The sequence below is a fragment of the Gekko japonicus genome, unplaced genomic scaffold (assembly GCF_001447785.1).
Source record: "Gekko japonicus isolate JY-2015 unplaced genomic scaffold, Gekko_japonicus_V1.1 scaffold1347, whole genome shotgun sequence".
NCBI classification, from domain to species: domain Eukaryota; kingdom Metazoa; phylum Chordata; class Lepidosauria; order Squamata; family Gekkonidae; genus Gekko; species Gekko japonicus.
Genome location: NW_015171544.1, coordinates 6,373 through 30,900, shown reverse-complemented (window position 1 = coordinate 30,900; position 24,528 = coordinate 6,373). Strand labels below are relative to the sequence as shown.

At 42.7% G+C, this 24,528-nt stretch overlaps 1 protein-coding gene across 1 annotated transcript in view; it reads right to left on the bottom strand.

Moving 5' to 3' along the window:
• LOC107117524 (chromosome unknown open reading frame, human C1orf87) overlaps positions 1-23,146 on the bottom strand; it is a 29,680-nt gene extending 6,534 nt beyond the window's left edge. The window contains exons 1-7 of the mRNA XM_015419664.1: positions 23,040-23,146; positions 20,975-21,194; positions 20,388-20,513; positions 19,085-19,348; positions 18,172-18,281; positions 10,967-11,105; positions 9,693-9,790 (exon numbers count right to left, since the gene is read on the bottom strand). Of these exons, the coding sequence (XP_015275150.1) occupies positions 9,693-9,790; positions 10,967-11,105; positions 18,172-18,281; positions 19,085-19,348; positions 20,388-20,513; positions 20,975-21,194; positions 23,040-23,146 (1,064 nt within the window). The remainder of the gene's footprint in view (positions 1-9,692; positions 9,791-10,966; positions 11,106-18,171; positions 18,282-19,084; positions 19,349-20,387; positions 20,514-20,974; positions 21,195-23,039) is intronic.
• Between the last annotated feature and the right edge of the window lie 1,382 nt (positions 23,147-24,528).

Sequence of the window (24,528 nt, the reverse complement as noted above, 5' to 3'; positions counted from 1 at the left end):
AGCAGAATTTGTCCTCCCAATAATGTATGTTCAAGAAAGAAAGAAAAAGAGAAATAGACCAAGGGCCAAAACTGACCAGATCCATGATACAGAAAGATGTGAGAACTCACAACATATCCAGTATTCTCTCACACTTGCTAATGTGCAATAAAAGAGAGAGTGGGGTGGGGCTAGGACGACATGAGTGAGAGGAACTAAATCTTGCCTAAACCCACATCTTATTCCACCTCACTATTTTTCTTTCATTATTTTTCTGGAGCAGGGAAGAAACACGTGGAAAGAAATGGAGAACAGCAAGCTATGGAATGCATGAATTTGCAGATTGCAGCCATACGTGCCTAATAGTGCCCACTCTGTCCTTCCTCCAATGGGTGAGCAGTACCCAATTTCATCTCAGCTGGATATTGGGGGGGGGGGAGGCTTACAGTAAAAATGTGCTTCCCATTGAATCCATTATATATTTATATATTAATGAATTGAATAACTAGAACAAGGGATCTCCTCTTCCCTTTTCTACCAGTGGAAAAGCTGGTTGGATTCAACACATTATCTTGTAGTAATGCAAGAATAAGATCCTAATTGATGAAGCTGTGTGGGATGAAGGGCAGATTGCACAACAAAGGAAGAAACAACTGTATATTAAACATTAACCCTTTGATTAAAAAAACACAGTCAGAAACCTCTTGTTTTAATGTAAAGAAAATCAAAAGATATTAGAGAAATCTGTGGCCTCCCTTTTCCAGTTGTTCCTCAGTTTATCTTTGCGTCCTACTCTCTTCCTTTGACAGCTTAAAGAGAGGGTATTACTTTCTGCAGGGGGATTAATCTGACATGACTGTAATCACTCATGGCAGTTTATTGATCTTAAGCACATTTAATCACAAAATGGCTCAGAGGAACTAGACTCTCCTAATTACCGAAGAGTTAAATTCACAGTGGGAGAGCAGATGCTTAACTAAATTAATGATGCTAGCACACACACAAACCCTTCAATTTTCTTCTTTTTATATTGGATTTTAAAAAAATCTTTCACATGTTTGAGTATGCGCAGACTTTGCTAAATGTGTATGGTGTTATTGCATGGCCTTAGCAAACCTGAATTTACAACTTTACATTACATTACATATAATACATTACATTACACCAATATTTCTAATTCTCAATGTGGCCCCATCTGTGGATACTTAAATCTGGAGATTGGAGATGTGAATATACAAGACAGATTTTATTACAAACCTGAGAAAAGCCCCAGGGTTGCAGAAAAGCATGAAATCTTAAAAACAAACAAACAAGTGGGGGAGTTAAAAACTTCAAAAATGATAGGCGTGCCTATAGCTTTAAGAAATGAAAACCTTCAGTGGCCATTGCTAGGCAACCACAACCACTTTCAAGCCTTGGTTTATGTCAGTAAAAGGTGGGGGAAGGGAACAGGGCCCTTTGAGGGACGACTCATTGGGACCAGGCCTGCCAGGAACCACCAGGTGAATGAATCACTACCAGATGACTTGCACATCTCACCCACACACTCTGCTGTGGTGCTCACTGGGTAACCTTGGACTAGCCACAAATTCTCAGCCTAACCTACTTCACAGGGATGCTGTGAAGTACAATGGAGGACAGGACAATAACGTGAGCTGCTTTGGGCCTCCATTGTGGAGAAAGGCATGGTGTAAATGAATGATAAATATAGCTGAAGATGGGGGGGCTGATAAAAGGTAAATTGGTTCATGGCTGGGAAGCAGAAAAGGAAGTAGAAAGGTGAAGATATGGGTAAGAGGAAATAGTGGGGAAAGGGGAAATGAGATGCTCCCCACAAGCCCTTGCAGGTTCTCCAACTGAGCCTGGCACAGCTGGCACCTAAGGAAAGGCTGCCAGGAGAGGGAAGGTTGAAAAGCTGAAGACAGGGGCAGATAAAGGTAGATTGGCTGGTAGATTGGAAGCACAGAAGGAAGCAAGAAAAGGGAGGGAATCTGGGGGCTTTAATGGAAAAGAAGGAAGAAATACTGGGGGAGGAGAAAATGAGATACAGTCCCCTAGTTGTCAATATGTGGGCCCCCTAGTTGTCAGTATAATTCTTAAGATGGCCCCATCTATGGATACTTAAATCCAGAGATCATGGTTATGGAACTTTCTACAAACTTGAGAAAAGCCTCAGGTTTGCAGAGAAATCTGAAATCAAAACAAACAAGCAAAAGGGTAGTGTTATCAGCCATTCACTGGCAACCTGCAGGTGAGGGAAGGGGCTAGGATAGGGGGAATGACACCACACTGTTGGCATAATGTCTCTGCTGGCAAATACATGGAAGTGATGTCACATTGCCAACATGACTTTCATCCAACACTCTAGGATCTTGATAAACCTCCACAGTAAAAACAAAGAGTTTTGTCTGAATCCTAGATCATCATGTTGGCGTCACATTGGCAACATCATATCACTTCAGAGTATTTGTCACAGATAAATGTTAGGTGGGTGGGTGGGAAGCTGAGAAGGAAACAGGGAAAGCTGAGATATGGGGGCTGCCAGGAAGAGAAAAAGAGGAAATAGTATGGATAGGAGGGTACAGGTAAAAGTGAGAGGTCCCCAACAAGTCCTCACAGGTTCCCTACCATGCAACTGGGCCTGGCCCCGCTGGCATCATGCAGCTCAGCCCCAACTGGAAGCTGGCATCATGCAACCTGACCACATTATTTTTGGGGGGGGGAGGCTGCCAAGGGAAGGGAGAGAAGGAAGGAAAGATGAAGACAGGGGAGGAGATGAAGGTAGATTGGCTTATGCATGGGAAGAAGAGAAGGAAGCAGGAAAAAAGGCTATACAGGTTTGCAAAAAAGGAAAAAAGAGAATATAGTGGGGGAGAAGAAAACGAGATGCACCCACAAGCCCTTGAAGGTGCCCCTCATAACATTTAATACAAAGCTAATCTGACATCAATTTAGAGTAATAGCCACGATTTTAAAAAGTATTCCCTGGAGCAATACTCCCTGTAAGCTGTGGAGTCTTGTGAGCAAAAATTCTACTTTGTGAGCTACTGGCATTATTGTGAGTGAGCAATTTGGCTACTGCATAAATTAGTTTGCTCTGGAGCCATCCTTCCTGAGCTGAGACAAAAATATGTGAGCCGGAGGCTAAAAAACTGTGAGCTAGCTCACACTAACTCAGCTTAGACCATATGCATCCGGTTGTCCTTCTGAAATACAGGCTAAGCACTTGGGAAATGCACAGGGATAACATTGTCAGGATAGGTCATCCCTATACTCAGATGCATGTAGTACTGCCAAGAGTATTCTAGTACAGAATATTATGCTACAGGTTCATGACCCAACACCTGAAGGCTACCAGAGAGACAGGGAGAGGCTGACTGAACAGCACGGATTGTGTGTGTGGGGAATTTCAGTACCTCACAGGATCGAGTTCTTACATTTCAGCTTATGTACCTTACAAAGCAGGCAAAAATGAAAGCCTTGCAAATAGGCAACGATGGGTATCAGTATAAAAATAAATGTGTCAGAGATATGACTCAGAGCTCAAAACACTGGGCTGGCAAAGCAGCAGAATGAAATGTTTTCTTGGTGGATGTTGCCAGAACCATATAGGAAACTTGCTGCCAGGAAGCACATGAAACTGAAGCCAGGACTGGAAGAATTTTACAAGCAGGACAAAATGTGCTTTTCTTTGTGCTTCTTGAGTGCAAGGCTAACCTACGCAAAAAAACCACAACTTCTTATGACATCTGGAATAGAGGCAGTAGCTCTCCATATGTAATGTAAATGTCCTGGACTTTGATGTGGAGACACAACTTGTCCCTTTGTACCTGGCACTACAATCTGACCCAGTTTGCTAAAATAGCCTCTTTCAGCCCACTTGTGCCAGTGCTCCTTTCCAGTCTCACATCAGCGCAATCTGCCCCTGCAACTGCTTACAATGGCCCATCTCATATAAGCTATTTGTAGTAGCCTACAGGAGTTGGGGAGGCTCTGGTTCAGGACATGTCAGTCCAAAGGAATGATAGTGCAGACACAGGGGAGGAGCATAGTAGAACTTGGGAGTGAGAGTAAGATAGCAAAGGAAGGCAAAGGAAGGCCATATGCATCTGACAAAGAGGCCAAGGGAAGTAAGGGGTTGTTGGGCACCATGTTATAGGTGCAGGGCTGGCCCGAGGTTGTCCTGTGCTCTAGGCGAGCGCAGATGCCAACCTCCCGAGAAGGCCTGGAGACCATCCCAGTGCGCCTGGCAGAGCCGCAGGCAGGGGCGCCGCAGGGACACCTCCTCCAAGCCAGCCTCCAAGTAGCAGCTCACCGACCTGCACCCGTGAGAAGGACGTGTGCAGCTTCTTGTGCTTGGGTGGTGTGCCGTTCTGGTAGGGGTGGCCCACCTGCCGGGCCCCTGCAGCAAAGGACAGCAGCACGGCTGTGGGCAGAGGAAAGGAGAGCTAGCTGGAGGAGAGGTGGTGCCGAGGGAAACCTTCTCCCCTGGACCACTGGGGACCGTGCATGGGGTGTGGGGGGGTGGCACAGATGGTGCTGGCGGCACCCTGTAGAGGCCCACCGGGGAGGGCGAGAGACCCGCCACTTGCCCAGCCCCCCTGGCCCCCGCCCCCGGTGGTCTCGGCGGCCTGGCTGCCCTCTGTCTGGCAGTTTGAGCGGGGTCCCTCAGCTGCCTCACCCTCTCCCAGTCACCCATCCCATCCTCCCTGCCTCTGGCCCATTGAGGGAGGGGGCCACCGCGGCCCGGAGAGGCCCTGACACCCCTGGCTGGGAACCCCCTTGGTCTCTCCTGAGGGCTGTGGGTGGGACCTCCTCCTCCCCTAGAGAGGTTGGCTGGGCCGGAGAAGGGGCCCTTCCCTTCCTCCCTCTCACCCCCTCCCTCCCTGCTGCAGCCAGGCAGGAGAGGCTGAGAAAGGTGGTGCAGGGGGGGAAGCGCCGCGCCCTGCCCATGCTGGCCAGGCGCACCGGTAGCTGCCCCCTCGCTTGCTCCTCCACCGGCCAGCTACAGCACCGCCCATGCCGCCGCATGTCCTCCTCCTGCAGCCGGCAGAGCTCCTCCTAGCCCCGGCGCTCCTCCCAGCTGCTGGCCAAGCGTGCCGGCGGTCGCCCCTGCCTCTCCTCCCGTGCCTTAATGGCTGGCTCATGCTCTAGGCAAAGGCCTAGTTCGCCTAGCGGGTGAGCCGGCCCTGTATAGGTGTTTAAAGAAGCCTCTGAGTCAAGATGAGGGAGCTGGAGTGCTGGGTGCTAAATGACAATTGAAATATAGAGGGTATCTCAGAAACATGGAGGAACAGGGAAAATCTATGGGTATGAAATCTATAGACAGGACAGGGAGGGACATGGAGGAAGGTGTTACATTGTATATCAAAGAGAGCATAAATAAACTATAAAATATCAGGGCAATGAATACCCTAACAGAATCATTACGGGTGGAGATACTAGTCCCTACAGTTACTTAAAAGTAGGGGTGCATTTCCAATACTCCCTCTAATCTGTGGAGTCTTGTGAGCAAAAATTCTGCTTTATGAGCTACTGGTATTAAAGCTGTGAGGAAGCGATTTGGCTACTGCATAAATTAGTTTGCTCTGGAGTCATCCTTCCTGAGCTAGGAGAAAAATGTGTGAGCCAGAGGCTAAAAAACTGAGCTAGCTCACACTAACTTGGCGTAGAGGGAACACTGGATCCCCTTCCTAATCAAACCCTTGGGGCTAATCTCAAACTGAAGAAGGAAATAAGGGAAGAGACTACAGCAGTTAATGTTGTGATGCATCAGTGATGTTGCCCAGAAACACTCTGGTATTTGGAGCAAAGCTCTATGGTTACCATAAAGTTTTCTCCAGAATACCTGGTATTTGGGGCAAAACTCTATGGTTACCATAGAGTTTTCTCCAGAATACCTGGTATTTGGGGCAAAACTCTGGTATTTGGAGCAAAACTCTATGGTTACCATAAAGTTTTCTCCAGAATACCACCAGTGTCGCCATGCAGCATTAATGACATGATGACATCACTTCTGTGTGATGTCCTTACATTGCATTTGGGGGCAGGGTTCCTCGCTGCTGAACAGCTGGCTGGTGGTGGGGAAGAGGCCTGAAAATCGGGGGATCCCCTGCCCTCAACTGGGGAATGGCATCCCTATCCTAAACATCATAAATGACTGCACTGAAACAGTTGGTCACAGAGCCTTCCAGAGTGGTGGTGATTTTGCACCTGGTTCTGAGCAGGGCTCAGGACCTGGTGCAAGATGTAAATGTTGTTGCAACAATTAGGAGCACAATATTATTAAGTTACCCCTAAAGTTCAAAACTGTAACATTTGATTTCAAATGAAAGAACTTTACAAAAATGAGGGGAATAGTTAAAAGGAGTCTGAAAGAGAGACACAAGTGAGTCAGGTCCCTAGAGAATGCTTGGAAGCTATTTAAAACCACAGTAATTGAAGCCCAGATAGGATGCATTCTCTGAGTTAGGAAAGGTAATGCCAAGTCTAAAAAATGCCTGCATTTTTAACGACCCAATTCAAGGAAGCCATGAAAGGCAAAATGGCTTATTTTAGGAAGTGGAAAGCCTGCCCCAATGAAGTGAACAGAAGGGGTCACCAGCTCTGCATGGCCACCACATATGATAAAAGCGATAGATTTCTGGTCAAAAATTCATTGTGAAATGCAGAAAATGTTTAAGTGTAGTTTTAAAAAAGAAGCAGAGATTTTATTGTTAGGATTGAAAATGGAAGAGTTAAATATACAAAAAAACCCTATGTTCTGGTACCTGATAACAACGGCGAGAATGGTGTATGCACAATGCTGGAAACAAGAGAAAATGCCCGAGATCTCAGACTGGATTCAAAAAGTGTTATTTATGGCAGAAATGGACAAAATAACAAGAAAGTTGAGTAACAAAGAAGATCAAGAATTTTTTGAAGACTGGAAAGATTTTAAAGACTATCTAGAGGAAAACTGGGATGTTAAACACAATTTATTGTATCTAGAACAATATTGATAGAAGTGTTATCTTTAACATTTAAGCAATTTTAAGATGTTTAAACAAATATAAGTATTGTAAGGGAAAAAGGGTTGAGCACTGTGGGAGGGGTCACCAGCTCTGGAAAAAGACGTGTAAGTTAATAATTAAGAATGCAAAAAGAGAATTTAAGGAGTGAAGTGCTAAAAGCATCAAGACAAACAATAGGGACTTCCAGTTTTCGTGATCTAATGGCGGACACGTCTCTTGGGAGCTCCCAAGAATGCAATCCGTGAGCCAGCGGATGGAGAGGGGGTGTGACTGTACGCGTCCCCCTGGAGCCCTTGCGATGGGTTCCTCGCCATGGGGTGGCGAGGATCACCTCTCTCCTGGCACAGAGCCGGTGGATTGAGGCATTCTGATGCCCGATGGTCTTGCTGCTGTGTTCCAGTATTGGACTGAGAGATGCACACCGGGACAAGCGAGTGGAGGTTGAGCGCTTTACACGTTTGATGAGATCTACCTGATCTACATTGAGAGTGAGTTTAGTTGAGACAAGAACCAGAGAAATGGCTGAAAGTCCCCCCTAAAGTAAGCGAGGGGGGGCGGGAACCCCTCTGTGGAAATAAAAATGGACTTAAGGCATGCCTTTTAAAGGGGGGCGGAACTGAAAGCAAAATGGGACTATAGTAAGGAACTTACAAGAGATTTACAGGCAACTTGCAGACTTCAGAGACTTTTGGCAAACTTTTCTAAATGTAAACAGCTTCAAAAATGTCACTGAAGAAGATGGAGAAAGATAGGCAAGCAAAACCTAAGCCTTCTTAAGGAAATGCCAGCCCAGCGAGCTGGGACCGGAGGCAACCATAGACTTCTCTAAGATGCTAACAGAAGCTTTGCGACCCCTGCTGGAGCAAATGACGACACTCAATCAAGACTTCACTGCACAGCAACAGCAATTAGAAGAGACTAAAAAAAGCAGAGCAAATGGCCGAGAATCTTAAAGAAGTGGATGCCAACACCAAAAAGCTTAAAAAGCAAATGCAGGAGATGGAAAAGAAGAGAAATTCTGATGAAGTCCAGCTTTTACAGCTTCAAATGTAAAAGGCAAGCTATACTATGAGATTTCAGGGAGTTCCTGAGATTGAAGGGGAGAATCTTAAGCAGTCTGTGAGTGATGCCCTGGGACTGGTTGCAGATTTAAAAGCAGATTTTCTTCAAGGCAAGATGGATGTGATCTATAGGTCGTATTCAGAATACATAAAGAAAAATAATCTGCCCGGTGAGGTGATGGTTAGATTCTCCCGAAGACATATGAGGGATCAGATATTAAAAGCAACAAATGGAGCTACCCTTAAAATTGATGGCAAGGAGATAAGAGTTTTGAAAGACATTCCCTTTGAAATAAGGGGGTGGGGAAGGAAGAAATACAGAGACCTGACTCTGTTTTTGCAAAAGAATAACATCTCCTACAAATGGATTGTACCTGAATGCATACTTTTCAAATTTAAAGATAAGAGGGGGGAAATTGACTCTGTTATGAAAGCACGTGAGTTCTTGCAGCAACAACTGGATCCAACAGGGGAAGAGGACGAGAAGAACAACAAGGGGAGTGATGATGGAACACTTACTGGAGAAGACTCGGATTCGGAACGTGGGGTGGCTGCCCCCAAGCAAGGATATCAATTGAAAGACAGAAGAGGCAAATGAGATGTCAATTTTCTCTGGTTTGGTTTTGCTTCTTAATATTTAAGCGCTCTTTGTTTTGTTTTTTACTAAGGCAGAATACCTGGACTTGAAATTCTTCAAGCGACCTTAATGATCACCTTCAATGTAACAAATTAATCTTTTTTACTTAAAGCTAATTCATTGTAATCATTATATGACCACCACCTCTTGGGGTTTTAGTGGTTTATCTTTACTTTCTCCTGTAGTTTATAGTTTCCCTTTCCTTATTTTCTTGTAGTTTTGTGGAAAAGAAATTTTAAAAAAGACAAACAATAGGCATGTCTTTAAATATAACCAGAGTATGAAACCAGACAGAGTAGCAGTTGGGCCTTTGTACGACCAAGGAATAAAAGGATTGCTAAAGGAAGATGCCAAATGAATTATTTGCATCTGAGATGACTAAGGGAGAACATTCTCCCTCTCCCAAAATATTAGGACTCATCCAATAAAATAAAAGAGAGGTGATGGCTAGTAGATTCAGGATAGTCAAAAAGAAATACTTCTTTACTCAGCAAATGATTAAAATATTGACTTAGCTGTCAGAGGACACAGCGATGGCATAGACAGCTTTGAAAGGAGGATTATTATTACAGAGTTTGGTCTGGTCAGATAGGAAATTTACTATTACAAGAATCCCAAGGAGCCATAGTCGCTAGTAGCCATAGTGACTAAAGGGAACTTTTTCACATTCAAAGGCAGTAAACCTCTGATTACCAGTGTCAGGAGGCAACATCAGGGAAAGTCTCAACCTCTATGCCCTGTTGTTGACTCCCCAGAGTAACTGGTTGAGCACTGTGTGAAACAGGATGTTGGACTAGATGGACTCCTGGACTCTTCTTTTGTTTTTAATGGTAAAGGAAAGCAAGAATGATTTGGGAGCAGAATCAAACTGCTGTTCTCTACTCCTCAGGCAGGAGCATGTCTTTTACAATTTTACAGTATGAGTTGGCCCTGTACAGGATGCTATTATCATAGGCAACAGGGAAGGAAGAGCACATCTTTTCCATATCTGTTAAAACTCACCGTATTCTGCCCCTTCTACCAATGCCATAGGTGCTAACCAAACTTTCCAGAATGCCAGAAGGAAGAGTTAGTTCATGCTTTTTGCAAATCAGCTCTATCTGCAAAATAAATAAATAAATAAAAACTGGCTGCTGCATGGTTTTATTATTTATTTTCAAACGCATTTCTGCTAAAGCAATCAAGGTACTTTAGAATTTAAAATAGTGACTATTTAGATTCAATACAAAAGGAAAATGGTGTGAGAAGGAAAAGAAAATAAAGAAAGCAGTTCATGGGAAGCAAGATTTATTATGAGTTAGAGAAGTGCTCATCAGTGTAACCAGTGGTATTAATGACAGTGGGCATATGCTTTTGAAATGCTGAGCACCCAAGTCCCAAACTCTGGCCATTTAGAAATGTTCCAATTAACTATGATTTGTTGCCATACAGGCATGCTGGACATATTTGTCATAGATTAGCAAGATGCCTGTCAACAGTATAATTTTGGATTTTTTAATGAAAGTCAATGGCTTACATTTGTGGTCCACAAAGAAAATAAAAAGGCTTCCGTTGACAGCATCTGTCAGGTGAGCGATGAACTCATCCATGACAGCTACATGATGGGGAATGCAAACTGGGAAGCAGGAGGAGGGGAAGGGGAATCGGCCCTCTTCTCTGGCTCCTTTGGATTCTTGTAATAGTAAATTTCCAATGTGACCAAACTCTGTAACAGTCAGACTATATGTTCATTCCTGATATAGAAAAAGAGGGTCACAACACTACAAAATCAACATGACCAAAATATATGAACTGGTGTTTGTGTGTATGACACTGTACTTGTTAAAAAAAACCCAAAACAAAACAAAAAACCTCTGCTTGTTGTTATGTTTCAAATGCATATTGTACCATGTTAAGCCAAATACTACTTTTAAGGTTAATTGTTGGATCCACCCATCCTTCCATGTCACATAGTTTCATTTTTTTTAAATGATATGTTAAAACTATCGGTGGTGCATTATAAAAATGGTTGTTATAGTGATTCAGCATTTCTAACATTCAGAATCAGCACTCAAAGATAGTTATGTTCATATCCCTAAAGACTAGTTCTCCAGAATTCATACCTTTCCTTACTCAGGTATTTCTTTATGATATGACATATAGTGACAAGAAGGAATTTGACAGCCAGACGTACTGAAGTGATTGTTTTGTGATTAAAAATCATCATGTTCTTATACTGTAAGAGTGAGCACTGAGCACCCTCTGAATAACACCTACAATGAGCTGTGAGTATTTACCTCAGACAGTGAAAGAAGACCAGAGCAACTGTTGTCTTGTTGAAGAAAACTCAGACTTAGTTTTCCTAAGTCTAGTTTTTTCTTCTGTTCCTTCAGTATTTGCTTCAAGACTTGGAATGCATTTTCTGGAGTCCAAGAACTAACGGAACAATAATGTATATAATGAAGGGGCAATGTAAAAGACCTCATTGTATTATTGTTACAGCCAGTTATTTAATTCAGAACTATTTTGCATAATAGCTATTGCCAGCCCTGGTGCCTCAATTTAGGTTGATGTTCTGGTGCTATATCTTCAGCTGTCTAATACTACTGTTTTTGAAAGGTGCACCATATCAAGGTGTTAGTCAAAGTTAGGACTGGTCCAAGGGTTTTGGACATCCTAGACTAGGGTAGCCAAGCCGGCCCCTCCAAGCCATGGAGAAGTGAGAAGATATTGCCCATCTTACTAGCCCCCTGCTGGGCCACAGGGAGGTGAAATGATGGCACCTCCTTCCTTCCCATGCTGGGCTGCAGAGATAATCTGCTGCTCCACACCACTTTTCCCTTGGTGGGGGTCAGGGGTCAGCAGCAGGGCACAGTGGTGTCCACCCTCCTTGCCCCATGTGGCATGTCAGGAAGCTGCCATCCTCCTCCTCACCCCATATGGTGAGTCTTAGTGAGACATGGCAAAGGGAAGGAGGAAAAAGGCTGGGCCCACATCACACCCCTGATGGAGGAAGGGAAGGAGGGTGCAGACTCCCTGCTGGCCATCCACTGGGGTTTCTTCCAGGACAGACCGAATGCCATGGTTATGCCCCTTGGGAGGGTAAACAGGATGTTTTACCCTTTAAAATATTTGGAATTTTAAAAATTATAATAATTACAATAAGAAAGGAAAACATTCCAGTGATTTCAGTGACATTTATTTTTGTGAAGTGGATCTTATATACTGTTATTAGCTGAAGGAGAATTTCCCCCACCCTTTCCTTGTCAACTTGCTGTGCCTCTTAAAGTCATGCACCTGGGGCCAGTGGACCCTGGCAAAACTGTGAGGAATGAAATGGGAGGGCTGTGCAATGGAAGTGTAGAGGAAGCCCAGAAGTTCAAATGATCATGTATTGATTATTGCTGGGATTCCAGAGGGCCTCTGGGAAAGGACTTTGAGAATTTTCCAGACATAAATGGCAAATTATTAACCACTAAGCAGAATTGTAGAAACAGGTGTTTTATATCCAACTAGTAGCAAAGCCCGTTGTAGAAGCAAACAATACAACGAGATCTAGAAAGTAGCTTACAGGCCTCTCTCTGTGCAATGCATTTTCACTGGCCTTGGCCAGGGAGTGCTGTCCCCAGTTGCTGAGCGAGCATAGGGGCCCATGGAGCTCCCGAATCTCGGCCTGGCCCTCCCTCCTTGGCCACTTTCTCCTCCATGGTGCTGGGCCATGGGAAGTGCATAGAAGAACTCCATCTAGATCCGGCTTTCACTCTATCCCGCTGAGAAGGGGGCTGCACCCACCTCGCCTTCTGATAGGAACTTGGTGCGGGCAGCTAGGAACTCTTGTGCCTTTGAATGGGGGGAAGACCCATGGATTTCCTGGGTGGTGGCACACCACACAGCAGGGTGCAGGAGCGGAGCCGGTGCTGGGCACCTGGTGGGAAGGGGCTGACACCCTTAAACGACTTGTACTAGAGGGCAGTGGAGCAGCCAGGGAGAGGTGGGACCAGACAAGGAGCAGAGCACGGCAGTTCTGGGCTGGCTTCGGAGCTGGGCACGCGGGGAGCAATGCAGCTGCTGCCCTGCAAGGTAAGCCTTTCCCCAACGAGCCTGGCGGGGCACCTCTGCCGCCCTCCACCTGGCCGCCATCCCCTCGCTGGCTGTTGCTGACACCACCACCATCAGCCATCTGTTCCACACTTGCCTTCCGAGTGGAGGAGGACTCAGGTTGTCACACTTAGGCTGTAGGTGGCGGGGGACCCAGAGTGAGCACTGGGTGGGCTCCCCTTGAGTCGGAGGTCCCTCTTCCCCTGGCCCTTCTCGAGGCCCTGGACTCTCTCCTGTGTGTTGATTGTGTTGTTCTGCACTGTTTGAGGCACTGGCTACCTGTGGAGTGTCCGTCCTGCCCATCGCCTCTCACAACACTGAGGCCGAGACACTGGCTGCCCCTTCTGTGGGTGGGACTCCAGCAATGCAGCCACTGGATTGGCACATTGTTAGAGTGACAGGTCAGAGAGCCAAATGCTGTGGGAGTGTGTGGAACGTTCACCCCCAAACAGAATTATATATAAGGAGATATTTAATTGACAGAAGAGGAATTTTCTAATGACCAGGTGTTCTTATGTCAGCAAGCTTTTTAATTAGGATGGTACTTTTTACCACCATTTACCACCTAATCAGCTGTCATAGTGATCTATGTTCAAGCTCTCTACTTCAAAAGGAACTATAATGGTTTAACTTTAAATAAGAAAAAATTCAAATGAAGCTTCTCTTTTTCTGTTTAAAATGTTTTAACATATAAAAACTGAGCTATTGGAATTCATAAGCAATGTATATATATCTGCCTTTTAGCAGCTTATTATTTTAAAACAAAAAAGGATTGTTTGTTTACTTACATAGAGAAATAGCTATACACTAAATGAACTGAGCTGGCAAGTGATACCCAGTGAAAGGAATTTAATAATTGGTCAGAAAGACGAATTGGGGTGAACAAGACGGTAATTGTATATCCCCTCATCTGACTTGGTGTGCATTTAAAAAAGTAAAATACAAACTTTATATATTTATATAATGGCTGAAAATGAAAGTTTATGGTATAAAATATTTCTGAATGTTTATAAAAAAGAGAAAACTAGTTAAATTCTTAATTCTCTAATAAGGAACTGTGCTTAAGACTGGCAAACTGCCGACAAGCAGAGGTTGGGATATGGACAAGGACAGTTCCAAAGGCTAACAAGGTAGGAGCGATTAATCATGCACACCTGTCATTAATTAGAGACCAACAAAGAATGCAGAACTTATGTTAGACAAGAGGGACCCGTACTGACCAAAGTAAAACAGCATATTTCACAAAACCAGAAGCTTTAATTTAGATTTAATACTTTATAATATTCAGCAAAAATCTTCTGATGGATTAAAATGAAGACTAACAGATGGATTCAAGGTATCCATGAAAGCTTTATGCCATAGGCTACTTTGAAATATTAAGATAGTGAATATAAAGAGTTTAATTTTTTTAAATATAAGCATAATCTTATATCTGTCATATTTTATGCAAAAATAATCTTACAGAAATGCTTTAAAAGTGCTTTTATACACATATATACATGTATCAATGTAGAGAAACCATTTTTGTTATGGGAAGTTAGATTTTGTATTGAGAATGAACTCAGCCTAAAAGTTCATTCAAAGGTGGAGCAAGTCTGGGAGAAAAGCCAGTAAGAAGCATTAATCATTTTTAACAAGATGAACAACTGCACTGTAAGGCTGTAACGCAGCCAGGTTGCCTCTTGTTTGACAAACGCTTGATAAATGACTGTTGAGACAAAGAAACTTAAACTGAGCATGTGCAGATGATGTCAACAATGATGTAAAATTGGGAGGAGCAAGAAAAGCATATAAAAAAGATCCCTGCTGTTACTCACCAGACATCTGAGCTGAATTTTTGGCTGTATAGTGTCCCTTATTCGAATAAAACTTTTTTTTACCTTTTTACTGCCTGGAATTGTCTGTCTCGCTGCATGGTTTATTGGCTACCCATGCAAGTCAAAGAACCTTAGTGCCCTCAGGGCGTTGCCTTCAATTTGGCAACCCAGATGGGACAAGACTTACCACTAGCTGTACCAGGGCACAGTTGGATGAAACTCAGAACCTTCAGCAGCCACACCAGGACCCATTGAGTCCCCAGGACTGGGAAACAAAGTGAATTGTTGTTCCTCCTTTTTGGAGACAGGCAGTAAAGGGTGAGAAGACTGCACAGAGAAAGAATCCTCCAAGCCAGCTGGTGAGTAGTGATTGAAAACCAGGGAAAGGGGCTAGGGGAGGAAAAGGGAAAGGTTCAGTAAATAAGTCTAGATTAAGACTCTGATGAGAGCACTAGCACACTGACCAGCACAGGTGGAAAAGGGAAAGGTCCAGTGAATAAGTCTAGATTAAGCCTCTTGATGAGAGCACTAGCTCATGAACCAACATGAGTGAAAACTTTTCCAAGCAAAGAGATTGCAATGTTTCCAAAGCTTCTATGTAAAGGAATCCAGCTCCTTTGGAGTCAATGGTTAAGAATTGGTCCACAATTGTGGGGAAGAATGAAGATTTGTTAACATGGCCAGTCAATCGCCTCCTTCATTATTGTGCTATTGAATGGTCTTTTTATACCTCGGATAAAGGGGGAAATGGCCTGATCAGGGATCTTTAGATTTTGATGTGGTGAGCAACTTGCTTAATATGTGTAACAGGGAGGGGAAGGAGGATGAAGTGAGATATGTGAGATATTGGATACATGGAATAATGACAAATGGCTTGTTAAATGTTTGTGATTTTCAGTCTAAGTGGATTTTGCAAATGTTGACTAGGAATTTTAAATGTATGCCTGTAACATTCTCCCCCAGGGAACACAAACCTTTAAAGGACCCCATTGTTCCCAATGCCCCACCCCTTCCAGGGAAAGATGATATGGACCCTTTAGATGGGTTGAGAGGGGCTGCTAGTCCTACTCAAAGTCTGTATCCCCCACTACATCTTCCAGGGCCTCCTTAGTGCCCTCAGGGCGTTGCCTTCAGAAGTGAGGAATCACTGAAAATTGCCTTTCCACTGCCTTCCACAAGGAAACAGAATTAAGATCCAAGCTTTTGTTTGGAATCCCACGGAAAATTGCAATGGTGCTCACAGGTTCACAAAAGGTGGGGACCCCTGTTATTAAGTATGAAGCCATGTAGATCCATGTACAGCTATTAGTTCATGCTGTTAATGTGGGGGGCAGGACTCATTCCTATAAGGTTCACCATGGACGAATTATGTGTTACATTGGGAAATCTGTGGCCGGATCTCCCAATATATTTTTAATGTTACAAAGCAGTTACAGGGGAACTCTATCTGAATTGGGTCCACAGTGCAAAGCAGAGGAAAGGTCTGTCCTTACTATTTTCTTGATAGTATCTGTCTTTTCCCCCTGTCAGAGCTAATAGTAACTTGGGGGGGGGGGCTTTCTGTTTGGAAAACAGAACCTGGGAAAGAACTCAAACATCTTTAACTCCCATAATAATGTTTGTGTAGAGTTGCCAACCTCCAGATGGTGGCTGGAAGTCTCCCACAATTACATCTGATTTCCAGGCAACAGAGATAAGTTCACCTGGAGAAAATGGCCACTTTTGAAGGTGGACCCTATGGCATTATATCCCATTGAATCCCCTCCCCTCCCCAAACTCCACCCTCTTCGGGCTCCACCTGCCATTCTCCAGGTATTTCTCAACCCTGAACTGGCATCTCTAGCTTTGATCCAAATAGTCAGATTCAACAGCTGCTTTTTTAACATTAAAAAATACACTAAAAGATTTAATCAGGAATCTTTCATGTAATGTATAGTTCAACCCAATTACTGTTTCTTTTTCTGTCTGTAAAATCAAATCTTCTACTAGTCAGTATTAGTTTGAGGCTCTGATAAATTAAAAATTACAACAGAAACATTACAGCTGCAGGTCATATATCATAAATAGGCCGAAGGTTATTTTAGACAAAGCAGAGCATGTTTATTCTGCTAAAACTCCACATGTTAATTGATTCTGCACTGATTAATTCCATATTTCTGGGAATTAATGGATCAGTTGGCATGAAATTTAAATGTAAAATAATACCTTTTCTTACTTGAATTCAGAGCCAGATTCAGCCTCCCTAACCTTCAGGTCTGTAGCCAGGATTTTTAATTAGAGGGCTGGAGGGAACAGCATGCCAGGCTCTGGCAGGACACTCAGCAACAGGGCAAGGGGGAGGACGAGTGGATGCTGATGTGCCATGGAAGCTGAGTGCCATGGAGCTGGCCTCCACTGGCACTCTGGCTCTGGCCAGGCAACGAGGCGCAGGAGGAGGAAGAGGAGGCAGAAGAGGAGGAGGAAGTGTTGCTGAAAGTTCCTGTGCCACACTGGGCACGGCAGGGGAGTGCAGGTCAAGGTCCACTGGCCTCACTTCACCTGCCAGCCTGGCTGGATGGCTGGCTGACTCACACCGCTTCCTATTGTGGCTGCCCCATGCTACTGCCACCACCAGCTCAGGACCCACAGCCCCTCCCTTCAACCACCATCCTGGGATGGAGCCAGCGGGGCTGCTGGCAGGCAGGGAAGTCGCCCTGCCCCTGGAAGGGCTTGGGGAAGGGGCAGTGGTGGGGAGTCCCCTGGGTGGGGGGTCCTGGGCTGGAGGGGAAGTAATGGGTCCTTGGCAGGAAGTTGAGGGGCCAGGCCCCAAAATGCCCCACCATAGCTATGGGCCTGCTTGTCTATGGCCAAAACTAGATATGCAGATTTTTGAACAGCTAGGCCCAATTTCCCTGGACCCAACTCTGGTTCTAGGGTTGCCTGGGTTGAGAAATATTTTGGTTTTTTAAAAAACACAGCAAGTGTCTTCATGCATTTTAAACTTTTTAAAAAATACACTCTGCATTTTAATTGTGAGAGCAAAAACCAGAAATGTAGCTGGTGTTCATCTGGTTACATGGGAAATATGGTCCTCAGGTTTTCCCCATCCAGATAGGGATATACTGGTATAAGGCAGATGGAACTTTGCATACAGATGTTTTCAATGGTCCCTAGGCTATATATATTAAAACAAACTCAGATTCTAGGGTTGCTAAACTGATATATATCATTTTAAAAAGCACTTGAAATGAATGCATATATCATTTCAGTCTTCCTTTGCCAAGGTCAATTAAAGGAAGTCTGCAGTAATTTTCACTGATTAATCCTAACAATCTGCAGTGTAGGTGTTCACAGACTCTAAATATGTTTCTTTAACAAGGAGTTTGGGGGGCTGCAAGAGAAAAATCTCTGTTCTTCAGTGCTATGTAAAATTATTTCTAATGTCATAAATGAGCCAGCCTTTCATTAGGAACTCATCAAAGCGGATTGTTAATGACAGCACTTATTAGATCTTAACCAGAAGGAAGATAAGGGGAGAAAAGTCCCCCCCCCCAGCAATATTGCTCATTTATTGACAATAATAAGTATATTGCAAATTAAAATAGAACCTTTCACTGTGATTCTTTGACTCTTGTCTCTTCTTTGGAAGGACTTGTGAATTTTGCATTTTACTTGCTGCCACTAGCGTTAAACAGTGGATCAGTTTTTCATAATTTACCTAAAAGAGAGGCAAAAAGGTTTAAATTCAAGAGATAATTTAAAATAGGGTTCTAACAGTTCAAAAACTGATTTGTGAAGTAGCAATTAAATACGGCTTTTATCTGAATTCATTGAAACTATTTGTGAGAAATTGGTTAATAAACAAAAAATAGTGTATTCTCTATTAAGTTTTTTACCATCTTTAAACCAAAGAATGCGGAATCTATCTTAATGTATAAAGGAGACATCTATGCAACAAATTTAGATTGATTGAATAGCTATTCCTATTTTTCAAGGAGTTAGGGAACTATTTCTTCATAACAGAAGGAATTAGAGACTGCTATAAGCAATTTATCTCCAAATTAGAATGTCTACATTTCCTAAAGGTGAAGCTAGGATAGTTAAAGTAGAAAAAACAGATTCAAGTCTGTACTGCACATGTGTGTACACGTGTATGCATTTATATTCCCCCTAAGTACACTAAACCCATAGAATCTGCATCCGGATGAGAATTTGTGACAGACTGTTCAGTGTTGCTGCTTCTTTTTCCTAGAAATTGAAACAAAACAGTAATGTTTATGCTTGTATAGTTGAATAAATCTTGTTTTAAGATTTGGACAAAAAGGCCCACCTTTATTTCGAAAGTTAAGAATCCCACTGACCCATAATATTAGCAATCAAGTCTAAACTTGATTGACCCTTAATATTGACCCATAATATTAGCAAACAAGACAATGCCTTTTTCCCTTATTATTTCTTTTTCTCTGTGCATTGGGTCAAAACAATTTGTTGTCACCCATTTGAAATGTTGTATTAACATACCAGTTCTTGATCATTTGCCTTGGAAAAGGTCTTGAAAAGAAGTTTGACTGTTGGTAGTTGCAGAGGGATTTCATGCTTTAGAAGAAGGCGGCTCAGCTGTGTCTGAGGAAGAAGCCCTGAAACTCTGGGATCCAAAACTTTACATGCATCCTGCAGTTTTTCTAGTGTAGTCAGACTCAAAGGATATATCTCTAGTTCTTTTCTGAGGAATGTCAGAAGAGAATCATTGTCTTCAGATGTCTCAGATGGTTTTTGCACAGTGTCCTAAGAGAAGTAATTATTTTAAATATGTAAGGGAAAGTGGTGATTAATGTATTTGCATTAAAGTGAACTCCTTTTAGTGCGTGTGTGGAAAACCTATGAAGAAAACATAAAAACTGTACAGAACAATAGAATTCCAAGGTGCACAGAGCCTGGGGAGGTCCCTGATGAAGGAAATACACCCAAGCTCATATCATTTTATTGCAGTTGGTAGGTTAATGAAGTGCCACCTCTTGTTTCTATACTCACAATTGTTAGTGGAGTCTGAATCCTCACTTCCCTCATAAAAATGCATCAAAATTGGTGTGAATTTTTAAAAATAGTTTACTCTGATTATAAGAAAGCAGTGCTGCCATCAGGACCAGACTTTGGGGTGAATATCTCACAGGCTCGATGGGGCAGGTGGGTGAGTCTCCACAGTAGGCTATAGCTTCACATTTAGCGTCTGGTCACACGGACGTTTACTGCGGGAACTTGCCTTAGACTAAAGTCTAACGTGACCTAAAGACACTGCTATATGAAAGGATGTTTAAAATGGATGAAGGGGGTAACTATTTCTTCTCAACTGAATGAGCATGCCAAAACATCACTAACTTAGATTTGCATGGATGTAAGTCTTGCTCATTTCAAAACACAGTCCCCCCCCCCCCCTGCCACCCCCAAATGTCTGCTTGGAACAACAGCTTTAACATTTTGTGAACTTGGTACTGGCCTGTATTTGTTTTCTGTATTATAAAGCTTGGGAAATCCCGGCAAACTGGGGGTGGAACTGGGGAAGGTGGGGTTGGGGAGAGGAGGGAGCTCGGCATGTGATGCCATACGGTCAGTCCACTCTCCAAAGCTTCTCCAGGGGAACTGATCTTTGTAGTCTGGAGAGCAGTTGTAATTTCAGGGGATTTCCAGGCTCCACCTGGAGATGGCAACCCTAAATTAGAAAACATCCCAGTATTTAAACAAACAAACAAAAACTCTAACGATCACTGCTAAACAATTTAAACTGCAAATTACATAAGCATAGGTTTTAATAATCCCATTAATTTACCTGTTGTCTTTCATGTTGCCTTAAAGTCTGGGCTCCAATAGATGGCTTTTGAAGGGTGTGCATATAGGACAAAGATTTATCTCCAGATGGAACAGAGACACAATGTGTATTTGGAAGGTTTACACCCTTGGGTAACAAACACACAATTAGAAGGAATGCAATCAAGAATAAACAACCTGTCCTACTTTAAAATAAATACTGGCACTGAAAAGTTTCAATAAGACCAAACAAAAATAGCGAAAATGTGTCAAATGGAAAATATTATGAGTTGGATCCTACCAGCATTTCTTTAGTTCCTTTACTAGTTTCTCCTGAATAAAGTTACTCTGTGTTGATCAAAAGAGACTCTGCATATTCCTGAACAACTGCAAAATCTTCCATGAGAAAATGTATGAAAATCAAGAATCAAGAATGTTCTATATAATGTGTTGCCATCTGCAATCTTTGCTACTTTACTGTTTCACCTGATTCCAGGCAATTTTCAAAAAAAGAAGAAAAAACTATTCTGGTTTATTTTGCAATTAATTATTTGTCCTCCAGTAAAGGTGTTAGTGGAATAAAAAAATTCAATCTAGGAAGCAACTTACTTTGGTCTCCACAAATTGGTCATTGTTTGTCTTTGCTTGTTGAGACTTGTGTCCTTCCTTTTCACCTTTGTTCTGTTGTTCATCATTTAGCCCACAATTGATTTGTTGACAAGGAGGCTTATTGAGACCTGGAGGGTTTCCATGTTTCTGTCTTGTATGACAAGGAGGTAGTGTTCTGAACATGGATTGAGTTTCAGCTTTCATACCATCTTTTGCTTTGCTGTCAGAAACAAGTGTGCACTGTACAGATTGATACATAGGCAACTGATCTATCACATCATTTTACATTACAGAGCAATACAGAAAATGTTTGCTTAGAAGTTTCTTGACTGGGAAGAAATGCAGTAGTTTTATCAGTGATGTTTATGAAGGGACAGTTGGAATTATTATGAGCAGGGGTCATTTCCTGCGGGAGCGCACAGGAGCGGAGCTCCGGCAGTAAGGAGCCCAGGGGGCGGGCACATGCAACAAGCCCTGCCCCCTCCTTCTGTTGCAGAGCCCCCCCCCGGCCCGCCTTCAGGTACAAGCTCTCCCTCCTCTGTGAGGGCAGATCTGCATGCCCCCCCAATAGCTAGCAATCCAAAACAGTCCAGTGGAGCCTCAGCGGTGGGTGTTGCCTTCTGACACACTTCCGGTGATTTCAGGGGGTGTGGCATATGCAAATAAGTTATGCTAATGAGCTCATGCACCTTTTTTTCTACGAAATGACCCCTGATTATGAGTATAGTTTGGAAACACAATATTTTTTAAAATAATCTTGGCACAATTCTATTTATTTTTGCTTAAAAATAACTTCAATGAAATCATAGTTTATGGATCTCACAATTTGTGGAGAATAATAATCTAAGAATGATAACAGAAAGAGTTTTTAAGTCAAATAAAAGTGTAGAAAAAGTGAGGCCAAAGCCTGTGCTAAAAGAATTGTTTTCACCTGTTGCCTAAAACCACGTATACTAGGTGCCAGGTGATATATATGCAGGGAGGGAGTTAGTTTGGTATAGTGGCTACAGTGTAGGGTTGCCATCTCTGGGTTGGAAAATACCTGGAGACTCTGGGGGTGGATCCAGGAGAGGGTGGGGTTTGGGGAGGGGAGGGACATCAGCATGGTACAATGCCATAGAGGCCACCCTTCAAAGCAGCCATTTTCTTCAGGGGAGCTGATCTCTGTCAGCTGGAGATCCGTTGTAAAAGCAGGAGATCTCCAGCCCCCACCTGGAAGCTGGCAACCCTACTACAGTGCCAGGCTGAGATCTGAGAGATCCTGGTTCAAACCCCCTCTTGGCCATGGAAGTTTGCTAGGTGAACTAGGGCCTGTAACACATTCCCAGCCTAACTAATCTCACAGGTTGTTGTCAGGATGAAAAGGAGGAGAGGAGAATTATGTGAGCCTCTTTGGCTCCCCATTGGGGAGAAAGGCAGGGTCTAAATGAAGTACAAAGAATAAAATAAACAAGGCACCACCATAGAAGGCGTTGTTTCGAGTTGTACCTTCTCATTTTATAAGGTGGGTTCTCATGGAAAAGAGTCTTAACACTTATCTATGTATCATCATCATCATCATTATTAGCATTTTTAAATGACCCAGTGACTTAGAACAAAATGGAAACAGGATCAAAAATGAGCATATTGCAATTTAAATAATAATTTACTGAGACTAGATGAGTGGCAACCTGAGAAAAAGCCTTCTTTACTGTGGGACCAAAACTTTGGAATGCTCTCCCCAGGCAGATTCATCTGTCTCCGGTGTTTTTTGCTAGCATATGAAGAATTTTTTGTTTCATCTGACATACCCCCAATAATGGTAATTGGCTCTCCTTCCAGTATCATCTGGTTATATGTTTTTAATTGAATTTTATGTTTAAACTGTATTTTGTTTAAAGGTTTTAGTTTTTATTGTTTTCTACCTTGTGGACCCTGATTGGGTGGAATGGTGGCATAAAACATGCTAAATAAATATAGATTTAGATCATATTGTAATTTAATAGCCCTTTCCAGTTATTTCTAAAGTTAATGACAATTCCATTAACAGGAGGCAAAGGGTATTTTTCTCAGAAATTATACTTACCTATCAGGTTTTTCTACCAGGTATTTGACATATTTGCTCCCAATGATTTTTATGACAGTCTCATAATTTGCATTGAAACCATAAGGGATGTTTTTGATAGAAGCCATTGACTGCAGAAGACCACGTTCCTGTAATTTCAAAAGGCATACCTTTACTGATTCCTTAGAAAGGAATCTCTGTCTATTTCTCTTTAAAAGCAGAACTGAAAATAGTCAGTGGCTCTCAGATGTTTTAGGACAGGAGTCTAATTAATTTCGTTGGGTCCTTAACATATATTAAATTAAGGACCTCACCCAACAGTATGAGTTGTAGAGGACTCAAAAGCAAACAAATGATGTAAAAAAGGAAGCTTAGGGTAATAAGCTGCACATGCAAAAATGCAGTTACAAATAGCTGGGTAATTTCTACTGGATATGAAGATTTTTGTTCTTATAGAATTTTGTCTTTCTTTAGGATCTATGCATCATTGAAATGATACACCTGCAAGCCACACACATTTTAGTCCATTTCACCCAACAGTCCAACTTCAGTAAGATCCATATGAATCTCATCTGAGGAGTTAAGTCATTCCATTTCAGAAGGAAGAACCAGTCTGTTATTATTTGGGATCTGTACCACTTCAAAAGGTATGACAAACATTCAGTTACTGCATCCTAACCTGCTGTTAAGGAACTCATTTTTAGAGACCTGAGTCAGAGCAGCTGTAGTTTTGAGCTACTGCAGTGCACCAAAAAACAGGAATGATTCTTCAGCCCTGTTACATAGGTCTGGGTACATAGTCTGTACTTTTCACACTAATTTCCCATCAATTCCTTTTTAAAAAACATTTTTTACAGGTTAGAAACATAATGCCTCTGTACTAGGGTCCTTGGAATGACAATGCCTGAAACTGATAATGTACAATTTTCAGGTAATTTGGCCAATTAAACCTTTGATGGGGAAATTGTCACAGATACAAATGCCCAAATGAGAATTCCCTAGCAGACCATAGACCTGTTGGACTTTTCTGGAAAACTCCTAAGAACCCTAAGAAATTACTAGCTCCAGAACCCTCAGTCTGATGCTGAAGCTCTTGAAAAGAACATCCAGGAGAAAAGGAGATTCTTCAAGACATCTTTGTGCTCAGTGCAAGGAGCAAGACATACAACTATTGACCCTAGTGCATAGTTCTCTAGACTGGTGAAGGTCTGCTGCTCCCTGAAGTACCTCTTCAGTATCTACAGTGAGACCAGCACTTCATTTTGAGTTTCTGAATGTGTCCATATTGAACCATCTGAAAATTAACTTATTAAACAGTCAACAGTTAAACAGTTCACAGTCAGCAAAAGTACCATTTTAAACAAGTATTTTCTACATTCTTATAAAGGACTGGGAGCACCCACCTCTGTTAAGTTCTCTATACTGACTTGCGTTTTTTTTAAAGACAAAAGGTATCCAGTCACAGCTGCAGCCGCACCAGGGTGAGCGAATGGCTTTTCATTCTCCACTG